At 38.5% G+C, this 13,114-nt stretch overlaps 1 protein-coding gene across 2 annotated transcripts in view; it reads left to right on the top strand.

Moving 5' to 3' along the window:
• Positions 1–13,114, top strand: part of pappaa (pregnancy-associated plasma protein A, pappalysin 1a) — a 98,368-nt gene that overhangs the window by 32,520 nt on the left and 52,734 nt on the right. For both annotated transcript variants that reach the window (XM_013277442.3, XM_019361040.2), the window contains exons 8-10: positions 4,114–4,242; positions 4,367–4,458; positions 6,601–6,797. In XM_013277442.3, the coding sequence (XP_013132896.1) occupies positions 4,114–4,242; positions 4,367–4,458; positions 6,601–6,797 (418 nt within the window). The remainder of the gene's footprint in view (positions 1–4,113; positions 4,243–4,366; positions 4,459–6,600; positions 6,798–13,114) is intronic.

The following is a 13,114-nucleotide window of genomic DNA, read 5'->3' as shown; positions in this document are numbered from 1 at the left end:
TCCCAGAAGCTGTGTTGTGCCGTTATATCAGTGACAAGAGGAGAAAAAAAATAATGTGCGAAAGGACAAAGCACCCCACGATGAAGTCTTGCAGATCCTGAGGAAACTGCCTTTGTGCCCCAAGCTGACTGTGATGTATGACACAGGGGGGATCTTTTGGTGTTTTCTCAGAAAATAACTGAGGATGATATATGGCTCAGTTGATATGAGCTGATAATCTGTTTATTGCTTTTTAAATAAGAAAGTCGTAGGGCACGCTTAAATAAAATGTTTGCAATTGACTGCTACAGTATTGACACTGGTAACGAGTTTGCAGTTCTTTGCCTATATAGACCTAGGCGCCGGACATAACCACAGTCTTTGGCTTAGTCACTCACCTCAGCTTCCTTTCTAAGCCTTTAAATCCCAGCGTGGCTGTAAACCGCCGCTCCAGCTTTGCTACTGAAAGAAGAACGCCATGATTCCCCAGAGTCGTGAGCCATTTTTTACACACTTTTCCCAGCAATCACATCATCGTGCATGCGAGAACCCAAATGCCTGATATAGTCGTATCATGAGATGCTTTTTAACCTGATAGTACACAGTCTAATTGCACCCAGGTAAGAATGTTGGTGGTAACAATCTGGGGAATTTATTTATCTTACCTCACTCCCTACATGTAAGACAGTTGTGTGACCTATTCTGAGAAATTTACCTGAGTTCATGTGTGAAAATTGTCTGTCAGAGAAATAAGCATGCAGCGCTGTTTTTATTTTGATTTTAGTTCCTAAATCAAACAGCATGTTTGTTCAAACAGCCATGAATGAAAAACTACAGCACTGTTTTTAGTTGTATTTGTGAGATGACGGTGAAAAGCTAGAAGGACTGACCGTCAGCCTAATGAGAACTAGATTACCTCATTAGATCCAGCCGTTAAAATCATCCTTTCTGCTTGTTCTTGCATGAGCAGGTCTCCCATTGTGGCCCAATCAGTAAGTGCTAGTGCTTTTCAGCGCACCGGATTGCCTGAAACCGAGCGGCCCAAATACCTGCCCATCCACAAAAGGGAAAGTTGTGTGCCTCCTTTCAAAGCGGCATCTGTTTCTCTCTTCTTTCGGTCTATTCTGCATGTTTGCTTTGCTCAAAGATAAAGTCTCCCAGAGCTTGACTTTTCCAGAGGCTAAACTAATTCAATTAGAAGGGACATGTTTGAGTGTAACCTAGAGTTGCACCAGTATGAACCAACATTGCAGAACAGGGCATACTGTTGTGCAGATGAGAGTCTGTCAGGCCAAACGTTCTGTGTTGATAATAATAAAGCCAACATAAATAACTAATCTCAGGCACGAACTTTGCTGTAAGAGAATTCATTTTGTTACTTGATCTTTCGGCTTGTCACTTTTTATATTTCGTACTTCACGGCGAACTTGTACTTGCTCTAGGTCTTTCTGATGGGAATGCCATGAACAAACATGGAAAACTGAAGAAGAGGGAGGGGGGCGAAACAACAACATTATGCAGATTACATGTTTTACCCTAAGCATCTAATTGAAAACATTTACGTGTTCTCATTCAGTAGTAAATAAAAAAAAGTGCTCAGAAAAGGCAAAGGCTTTCCTGAACCTCATTCAAAGCCCTCTTTAGTATGATCAGACTCTTTAGTTTAAATCTTTGCGGTACCAGGGAAAGTTTAGTGCTTGATCCTGCTGATGCGTTACATTCACACTCTGGTATATATGGCAGCTTTGGGAATAGTGTGATATGCCTCTGCGTGTTTTAATTAAAGCCTGTGTGTATGCGTCTCTCATTGCTATGCAATGATATGGGCTGTATGCAAGGTGCTTTCTGTAATAGGCATATTTATGGTCCATGTGAAATAATCCATGGCTAAACTATTGGTTCTACTTAATCCGGTTCATAGATGCCATTTTTACCTGATATACCTAAAAAAGGCTGCATGCATACAGCATTCAAGCATTTCCTTTACTTTAAGAACTGAAAGACATCAACATGCGCTACTGCACATTAACTGTTGCGCTGTTTGATTGTACTACAACATCTTAAAAAGATATATTCAAAAAGTTGCATTCTTTAAATGTAAAGTGATGTTTTTTATAACACCTGCAAATCAGAAATCCAGTATCTCAAATAATAAGGATATTTCCTAAGATCAATCAAAAGATACAATACAGAAATGTCCAGTGTTTGTAAGGTATGTTCATTTATATACTCAATACATAAGTCTGTGGCTCCTTTCATACAAATAATTGCATATTTTTGAGTAATTTCAGCGCACTGTGGGATTGAGGCAATCAGCCTGTGGCCCTGCTGAGGAGTTATTGAAGCCCAGGTTGCTTTGATTGCGACCTTCACCTTGTCTGTATTTTTATGTCAGGTGTTTCTCATCTTCCACTCGACAGCATCACATACATTCTCTATGGGGTTCAGGTCAGGGGAGTTGGCTGGACAATCCAGCTCGCACGCTCAAGACAGATGTTTTAGAAATAACACATCATGTGTTAATTTTTAACACATCTGTGTGTCTCGTTAAGGACTAAACACACGTTGTTTTGAACAGCATCACTGTGTAGCACATTTAGCACATTCTCTGTATTAAACATTTCTACAAACTGAGCAACAGTCCAGAAGTTTTTCTCCAGGTAAGACGTTTCTAACATTGTCTCGGTTAGCTACAGTATAACAGCTGTAGCTCCTTTCTTGAATCTTCTCCTTGTGAACGTCTCACAAGTTCTTCAGTTGACTTTTTTTGACAATCCTCTCAAGGCTACAGTCATCCATGTTGCTTTTGCACCTTTTCCTACCACACGTTCCCTTCCAGTCAACTTTTCATTAACATGCTTCGAAACATCCGATTTACTCTGTGAGTAAACTCTATGAACAGCCAGTCTTTTCAGAAAGGACCTTATATGTGTTTTACCCACTTCATGGAGGGTATGGATGATTATCATCTGGACAGCTGTCAGCAGTCTTCCTCATGACTGTGGTTGCATGTACATATTTTATTGAAAGAAAATCAAAATATTCTAATACTCTGAATATATGAATATAGACAAAATTTCCCAAAGAGTTACATTAAAGTTCCCAAATCTTATGCCATGATCACAATCCGCCCCCCAAACCATGAAAGCCTAACAGGAGCATGATGAATGAGAAGCCATACCATAACAAATGCAAATCAAAATTAGAAATGAGAAACCAAAATAATACCAAAAAATGTATCAAAACAGGAAAAAAAAACCTTAAACGATACAGATGTAAATAAAGGTGCTTATGTGATTCAATTATTTTGTTTTTAATGCATGTTTCCAGAACTTTCTTTCGTTGCCTTTACTTATTTTTACTCTTGTACTTTGTCCAATTTTTTGATAAAGTTAAATTGTAATGAGTCTGAGTTCATAAAATAACACACTTGCCTCAGTTTTTAAAGAAAGTAATTCCACTGATTACAGGGACCAGTAGTTAGAAGAGGCAATCTGATTATGATAGAGGTACAACGTAAAGGCAAACAAACCAGAGAGAATAAATAAACATTTTGCAATACTGACTTCCAAAAAGCACCCTCACTTACATTTTTATTTACTTGTTTTCTTTCCCTGGGATTAATTGCTTGTCTAGTGGTTTTGGTTTCTCATTCATAGCTTTGATTATTTTTTTGTTTATGGCTTTGATTTTCTTATTTATGTATTTTCCTTTCAGACTTTTTTGTTTCAGAAATCCTTATCATGGTGCCTCAAGAAACCATTATGGTGACTTAGACAAGCAAAGTGAGTAAGCCTCCAGTATTTCTCCCGTATTTCGTCACAATGGTTCCTTGAATCGCTGTGATAAGGAAACACAACAAAGCCGGACCCGAAGTGGGTAAAAGCAGACGTATCAGTCGATCGGAAAGGCAGATATGTGAAAGTACAAACTTAGAAATTTACTAGTTGAATAAAAAGACACACAAACTCACCAGTTAACATAGCAACAATGCTAACAACTTAATCTCCACTGACCTGATCTGATGACGGTGTTTCGTATGCAGTCTTTTACTTTTACTTTCTTTGCATGTGGCATTTCTTTGTATTGTCCAGACATATGAACTTACTGTGTTTTTTCTCACTCTTTGTGCAGGGATGTGATACCACATGTTACGTATACTTACCAGGTCCAAACAATCTCCAGTCAAAGTGAGAGTGAGCCATCTCCACCTTTGGTGCATCAACTTGGGGCACCCTATTGTGGTGATGGTCGCATCCAAAGGTAACAGGCACCACGTATATATATAGACAAGTGTACATATATGTGTGTGTGTGTGTGTGTGTGTGTGTGTGTGTGTGTGTGTGTGTGTGTGTGTATTCTAAGCACTTGTCTCCTCCTCTTTTAGTTCCAAAGGAGAGGAATGTGACGATATGAACTCTATGAATGGGGATGGCTGTTCTAGTCAGTGCAAGAAAGAGCCATTCTTCAACTGTGTTGGTAAGTCTTGAAAATGCTCTACTGCTATCTGATGCTCTGTCCATAGCTGTGAGTTAGTAATTCAGTATGACAGGATGATATAGCAGCGTATGCATGACCATTTAATAGTCTTGAAATAATTCCTTGTGCAAGAAAAGTTAAAAAACAAAACAAAGCAAAAAAACAATGAACTGTTTCATTAGTAATCACAAATAAACTTGTTTTAATTGCCAAACGGGACATAAACACACACAATTTTATAAAGGTAGGATTTCTAGTAAAGTATTAACGCTTTTAAAAATGTTTCCACATTATTATTATCTGTTCGGATTCCCATGCCTCATTATTTCACAATAAAAAGAGACTGCAGACATTTAAACGAGACTCACTTTGTGAATGAAAGGATTTGACACATCGTCTGGGTGTACTTCAAGTACTGGATGCCTATTCCAAACAAATAAAACACCAGGAGATATCATAATCACTCCAACCTCTTGTATAAAGAAAAAAAAATCTGGAAATCATTATTTTTAAATAGAGAAATGTTGGGTCTTTTTTTTTTAACATAGTTGAAAGAGAGACATCTCCTTTTATAATTTGTTTTTTTAATTTTATAAATAGATGAATGACTTTTTGTTCTGGGTCCCAGTAGCTGATAATCATGTTTCTTCCACTCTTGTGATTCTGTGTATGTACAGTACATGGATACACATGTGTAACCCTCTGTGAAGTGGCCACTTAATCCCTGTCAGATTGCTGAATGACTGAACTGGCTGTGCTGTCTGTTTTTCCACCAACTGCAGTGCTCTGGGATGCTTGCAAGTGTGTGTATGTTTGTGTGTGTTCAACACTGCTGAAGTTTTACACAGAAATCTGAGACTATAATGAAGGGACCTTCTGTCCATCTGTCTGTATGTGCAAGCGAGTGCCTGCTTGTCAGTGAGTTGGATGGAGAATTGACAGTAAGTATACAACAGGTCTAGGATGTTACAATCTGGAGGAGCTTTAATAGGCTATCATGATTCAGCCAGTTTAAATCTGGAACTGATGACAATCACAAGTTCTTTGCGTACAACCCCACCTGCTGTTACAATCCAGTTGAGATACTGTCTACATCCAGATATATGTGTTATCCTTAAAATCATGGATTTTAAGTCAGATTTCATTCTTTTCTTTGTCTGTTTGTTCCCACAATGACAATCAGATCTAAAAGGCACCCAGTCACAATCTTTTTTTTTTTTTAATTTAATCTAACAAAATTTAATTTCTATCAAACTCTAATACTAAAGCACACCCCTTGTGACCTTTTCTTCATTCTGTGCCTTGTCTCTTTAGCTCACATTCTACCTATTATTCCTCTACCACTCACAATCACTGTTTCAACTTCCTCTTGTCTCAGTCTTACTGCTTCCCTTCTTCCTCGCCTCTGTTCCTGCTGAGTGAGTGGCAGGAGACTTATTCTATATGCCCCCTCAGTAGCCCCTCGTTTTACCATTGCCAGAGCACAGAACTGACTTGAGCTTTTGGCTGTGCTGTAGATGGGTGGAATTTCGAGGAGAAGGCCCTGGCCAACTTGGCACAGAGTGCCGCCTTTCCCCCCAACTGGAACCCCACCGGCTGACGCTGCTTTAGCTGAGAGTTGAGACCAGTGAGGCCCAGGCAAACCTCCCTGCTCAGTTCCCCTCTCCTCCACTCCATAAGCTTTCAGTTCCAGCCCCAAACTCCGGGTGGGATGTCTGGAAAAAATACTGCTGTATCTTACTTTACCCATTGACCTTGCCCCACACCACCCCCTCCATTTTCTGTGCTTGTCTGTTTTGCTCTCATTTCTCATCTTTGCTTTCTTTCTCTTTTATTCTTTCTTAATATTTTTTGCCCCTTCTGCCCTTAAAAATCATCACATCACAACTTATACATCTATATACGCCTTATAATTTGATTCTTACTCCTTTTATCCCTTACATTCATCTCTTGCCTTTATCTGATCCCCTTTCTCTACTCATTCCAAATGAGGACATGCTCAACAAGAGAGATGGGTGGCGGTGAGAGATATGTTTAAGATGAACCACACTGATATCTTTGATGCACTCAGTCCTTCTGTTTAAGAAGTTATTTTTATCGCACAGATAACTTATTTAAAGTGTGTTGTGTTTTCAAATGCAGAGGAGCCAAGCATGTGCTACTACTATGACGGTGATGGGGTATGCGAGGATTTTGAGCGAGAGACAGGTGTGAGAGACTGTGGCCTCTATACCCCCAGTGGTTTCCTGGACCAGTGGGCTTCCTCTATTGAAGTTTCCCATGAAGAAAAGCCCTATTGTTCTGGTGAAGTTGCTGCTGGATATCCCGCTGTGACTAAGGTAAGGCCAGACCTGTCTTCTCCTACCAATACCAGTTAAAGTTACCATCATTTAGCAAAATTGCTTAATTTGTCACACCAGAGGTTAACATATATTTTAAATATATTAAGATTATAAATGTCATCATGTATCATGCAATCAATCATAAAAAAGAGGTCTTTGAATCTATGATTCTTATGACTGTTGCTTCCTTATTCATACTGTTAAATGCACACAGTGCAGAAGACTGTGCAACACTTTAAAAAAAAAAAAGCGAAATAGCTTTTTTTGCAGGCTAATTGGTAATATCAGGACTTTTAATTAGATGTCTCCCAAACTGCGTGTACGGGTTTTCTGCTCTCATTAAAGTAATGCTTATAGAAGAAGCATACGAAGCCACTGACTTTACTTAAGGCTGCTTGCTGCCTTGATGTGTTTCTTTAGAGGCAGGAAAGGGGCTGACTACCTAAATAGAATGATTTACTTTATGGGGGCTTTTTCCCCCCTAAACGGAGGTCGGCCCTTACAGTGTGTGCATACAGACATGTGTCCTCACAACATAAGTGATACAAGCGCACACACACACACACACACACACACACACAAAGCTTCGGACACACACAAATGCATTAGCCTCAATCCTACTTAATCCCCTTTCCCTAATATGGATGGTGAAAGATAAGACATGTTGTTGATGTATGTTATCTCTTTTTTAAGCCATATTTTATTTTTTGAGGTAATTATTTTGTCATTTTCTCACAAAAAAACATTCAGCTAGTAGGTAAGTTGCACTGGTGACATCACTTTATTGTTAAATGCTATAGTGATAAATATACTTTACACTTTGCTTTGTCCTGAAAGACTTTACACCTCTACACAAACTGTGCTCTCTCTTCTGAGGTGTATAATGCTGGATGTGTGTGTTGTTGGTAGAGCTTGTTCCTACTGCTGATGATGCATTTTTACAAAGCCAATGAACTAGTTTTTCTTGAACAGCTGTGGTTAAGGTGCCTTGCTCAAACAGGGGTAGGAGATTAACCATCACTTAACTGACAGTTAATGCATTTGATATTTATATTGCACAACCTCTGCTTGAGTATTAAAAAAAACAAACAAAAAAACCCCCAGTTTGTTCCAACCAACAACATCGCAGCTGTTTTATTTTCTGAGGGAAACGAGACACCAGTGGAACATGTCCATATAACCATAGAGGAAGGATTTCTACTGTGAAGGACACATTGTTCATTCAAAAAACACTTCTACTGTGAAGAACAAACTGTTCCCCAAGGGTTATATGTGATGACATCACCTCATTATAAGGCCACTGAAATACAAGCGCCTATGCATGTGTGGAAAATATGCAAACACAGGTTAACAAAACACAACGATCTTGTCACTGTCTGCCTCTGCTCTGTCCATCTCTCCCTTACATTCTCACATAGTCTTATTTATACAATGAGCTGAAAATCATATATATTCAAATCACCAGTGTTTATGTAAATTGATTTGTTTTTCAACTTTTCAACACATCAAAATGTTCTCAAATTGTATTTTAACTTTAAATGAATTTGATTATTCTGTGTTCTTCTGGCTTTAAGCATATGTGCAGTAACAGCTAAAATATATGATTGCTAATAGGGGTTTATTTGAACAAAAAAGAAAGAAAGATAACATATCTTGGCTTCCAATAACTGAGTTAAAATCCTCTCCAGGCTGTTCTCCTAAGCAGTTGTGCAATTGAACGTGTGTGGCATTGCTGACTGCACTGGAGGCTCATGCCTCAGATGAAGCATGTAAAGACTGGTTGTGAAGATGAAGACCAGGCAGTAGGTCTGTCTTTGTTCATACAGTTTAAATGTGACCATGTTAGAACAACATGTAATGCAACACAGTCACCAGTTGCAAAACGCTGGCTTTGAAGATTTTACCTATTTCGAAGGAACTTTCGCCAGTGTCCAGCCATTTGGTATTTTAATTGCTGTTTTTGCTCGTAATCGCCCTTAATGCCAAACAACAATTTACCATAGAGTGCATTAGTCATTCTTCAGGCATCTGGATCTAATTCCCTATCTTCTAATTTAGAAGTTTCCTGAGTGCCTTTGAATATTTGCTGGTGGAAAGCCTTTTTTAGTCAAAAAACAGTTGTGGTAGTTCTGCCAAGTTCCAGGTAACTTTAAGATGACGGTGATCAATGTGAAAAGTTAAACAATCGCAAAACAGTTCTATGACTTCAATTTTACCATTACACTAAAGGTTGACTCCTTCCTGTAGTAGTTCTAGCACTCCCATTATGTTGTAATTATTTCTGAAAGGCAATGAGCCTTCATTTTGTAGAACAGACTGATGTTACAGGGAGTCAGATCTGCTGAGTAAGGCAAGTGGTGAGCCACAATTGTGTTTGTGTGGTCAAGAAAACTTCTTTTTGCTGTTACATGGTAGACCATAACACGTGCTACAGTGCAGGTTCTTTCAGCCAAAATGTTCAGTTTTGGACATACCAGGATGTTAATGTCTGCAGCCCTGACAGCGTGGACCAATAATAGCATGTTACTGATAGTGTTCCTGGTGTGATATGTCTTGTTTTCATTAAAAGCTTACAGGCTATTCCAGTGAACACTGCTGTTTGATCACTGGGTCACGGAGCCAACTATAGTCACCAGTTGTAATCATCAAGATGAAGGCTGGGTCAGTTTTACTAAAGAATTTCTGTGCTTTAAGCACAAGTTTGCAAATTGCAAATGTGCACATAACAGTTTTCAAATCTGGACTTTAAGGGCATGATCAAAAAGGTTTTCGAAGTGCTGGAAACTGTGTCAATTTGTTTTCCTTTCTCTTGAGAGACAGAAAAACAAGAGAAGATGTTAGGCCGGTCATTGTTTGCTTTACCTGAATCTACTACTACACTGTAAACTGACACATATGGAGGTGAGTCACAGTGTATCTGGGTTCAATACCGTGCCTGAAATGTCCTTTAAAAATAAACTCCAGTGAAAGTTAAGAGGATTTAAACTATTCCAACTAGTAGAAATGGCTAAAGTTGCCTCGCTTACACAGATGCAAACAAAAACAGTGATTTGCTAATCCCATAAACCCATATTTTATTCATAATAGGACATATTTAGCATTTAAACAGAGACACTTTACAATTTCATGAAAAATATTTGCTCAGTTTGAATTTGACATCACCTGGCTCTCTTGTAATGTCTGAAAAACAAATTGGGACAGGGGAACAAAAACTGAAAAAGTAAGTAGTACTAAAGATGATTTCTGTCTCTGGCTGGAATTGAGTCATGGGAGAAACCCCCACCCCCAAAAATGACCCAAGACTTTTGAGCAACTAGAATCCAAAATGAGATAACAACAGGACAACATTCCTCTCTGAGTCCAGCAGCTGGTCTCCTCAGTCCCCAGATGTTTACAGTGTTGTTAAAAGGAGCGGGGGTGCTACATAGTGGTAAACAACACCCTGTCTTAAGTTTTTTGAAATGTGTTGCTGCCAACAAATTTAGCTAACATTTTCTAATAAAATGGTAAAACTTCTCAGTTTAAACATTTGTTATGTTTTCTGTCTTCTATTGTAAATAAAATATGGTTTTAAGAGATTTGCAAATCATTGCGTTTACATTTCATACAGCGTCCCAACATTTTTTGGAACTGGGTTTGTAAATGTGCTTGTTGCTACTCATGTCTTAAAATAGTTTTTTTTTCTAATTTCTTTTTCTTTTTCTTGCTTTTTGAAGTCACTAAAGTACACGTCTTTTTAAGAAACAAGTACGAAGAGCATTTACTGACCGTGAATAATAATAGAAGCTACAGTGGCCACTAGACACTTACTCTCTTTTTCATTCATCCAATCTTTGTACACTTCATTGTACACCACACTGAAGTTGGGTTTCTCTCAAATAAGCAGAAAGATTCTTATGCACGACCTGATCACTAATAGAGATACAACAGCAGCCTTCCCTTCCTGTTGCGGACCTTCTATTTAGGATAACATTTTGATCTCAGTCAACCACACTCCGGAGACAATGCCATTACCATGACACAAAGCCAAAATAACTTCTCTGCTGGAGTTAGTGTCTGGTTAACCACTAGCATTTATTCCATAATATGTACCATGCCTCTTGGTGTACTGGTCTGTGTGTGTATGTGTGTATGTGTGTTTATGTGTGAAAGTGAAAAAAGTTGCAAACTGAGGCCCAGAAAGAGGTTAAGTTAAGTTAAAAAGGAGAATGCAAAGAAAAGCATTACAGGGTCCAGGGACACAACGAGACACCTAAACATCTCAATTCAGTGGAATTCAATTTGATTTATATAGCACCAATTCACAACAACAGTTGCATCACGGCACGTTGTATTGGAAAATTGTAAAGTAAAGACCCTATAATATGAAAGAGAAACCCCAACATTGACCAACAACACAACCCTGTATAAGCAAACACTTGGTGAGAGTGGGAAGGAAAACCTCCCTTTTAACAGGAAGAAACATTCAGCAGAACCAGGTGCAGGGATGGAGAGCCATCTCCTGTGACCACTTGGCAGTGAGGGGAAAGTAATAAGAACAGAGAGAGACAGGAGAAAAGGCAAATCAAGAGACAGAGACAGAGTTTAATAATTGCTAATGATTAAATACAGTAGTGGTGTATAAACACACATGGGGTGACTTCTCCAGTTGTCCTATGCATCATCAGTCTCCACTCTTCTTTCCAAAACACTGTGCAAATAATCCTGTGCTAGCTGCATTCATTAAGGTTTTGTTGTATAAAGTAATGCATGGTCATGCCTTTTTAATGGTCAAGTAATTCTTTGAAAATTCATTTCAATTCTTTGTCAATTAATTCAGCATACCGAGGACATAACAAGAGTGGTGAAAGGTGGGCAACTTGATAAGTCAAGCCAGGGTTTCTCAATCCAAGTGCGCTCCAAGTGTGTTCAAATGAAATGGATGGCACTGGCAACATATAATCAATCAGAAACATGGATATGTCTAAAGTGAGCAGAGTGGCTGGTTTTACAAAGAAAGAAAAAGTATCAAGTCTAGGCTGTGTGAAGCTAAGAAAGAAAGCCAGAAAAAATAATGACAATGCAACCTGACAGACTTATCAATATCACAACTGTACTATAAGAGATGGGAGAATCACTCAGATTACAGTTGTTATTCATGTCTTATACCAGTGGTTTAATACCTGAAGTAAATAAGAGCAAGTAAATAACTTAAATAAATAAACAGGGTTCAGAAGTAGGCTGAGCCTGCAACCAAATTATGTCCACAAGTATTACAGTATAAATATAAAATACACTGTTATACCTGTATTTTTACTAATGAATTCTAATTATATTATAAAATTAATGTTCTAGGATTGTTTATCAAGGCTTTTAGAATCAGTATCCTTAATTAATCTCAAATGGAGAGATTGATTTGTTAAAGTTACTCAAAGTATAAATATGAAAGAGAAAATTATAAACTCTATATAAAAAAATAATTAAAAATAAGGTGCTCCATTTCAGGTAATCATTTGCTGTCTAAAAGCAACATGTCTTACTGATGCTCATCAGGAACGACAAAGAACAACAAACTTCAGACCCTCTTTGTATTCTTGCACTGAGATCTGATGGATCTGGTGACCCTACTCTCCTGAGAATACGTCTCTAAGCTCAAACATAAGCGGCTCTGGAGCGGGGTTGGTCTGCATAAATTACCATGGCTATCCAATCTGGTAAGAAGCGAGCCGCCTCTGTAATACAGAAAACCCAGGGTTAAATCTTAAGGTTTTTTTTTTTAGTTAAGTTAACTTGATAAACCCAAATCCTGAACTGTAGTACATGCCTCTTATTCAGGACAATCCTAAAGTGTAATGAACTCTGTGTGTTTATGGGTATTTGTTGCTGTTGGGGGTAGGGGAAGTAGATAGCACATCATTTCCTTCAGATCTAGTAAACAACTGCTGTATTGGCTTTGTGTATCAGGTCTGTTTGATGTCTAAAGACTGTGTTGATTCTGTGGGAGAGAGAGCAAGGCGGGCAACAGTGATTGGTATCTTTACGGATGCAAGAAAGCAGCAACAGCACAAGACGGCACTTGAGCAGAAAGAGAAAGAGATCGCATATCTGCACGATTCTCAAATGCTGTGCACTGGTCCAAGAGAGAGACGGTGTGTGTGTGTGTGTGTGTTTTTGTGTTTAGGAGGTGTATACAGATATATTGTATACTTTTGCTGTATCATAATCATCTTCATACACCAGTGCAAAACCAAGGAGAACGATGAATGACGCTCCAACATGGAACCACTAGGAGTAATTCTTCAACACGAAAATGAATGTTGCAAAGAGTCATTAAC

This window comes from Oreochromis niloticus, linkage group LG7 (genome assembly GCF_001858045.2).
Source record: "Oreochromis niloticus isolate F11D_XX linkage group LG7, O_niloticus_UMD_NMBU, whole genome shotgun sequence".
Lineage (NCBI taxonomy): Eukaryota > Metazoa > Chordata > Actinopteri > Cichliformes > Cichlidae > Oreochromis > Oreochromis niloticus.
The sequence above is the reverse complement of the archived record's forward strand: the minus strand, read 5'-3'. Positions and strand labels throughout refer to the sequence as shown.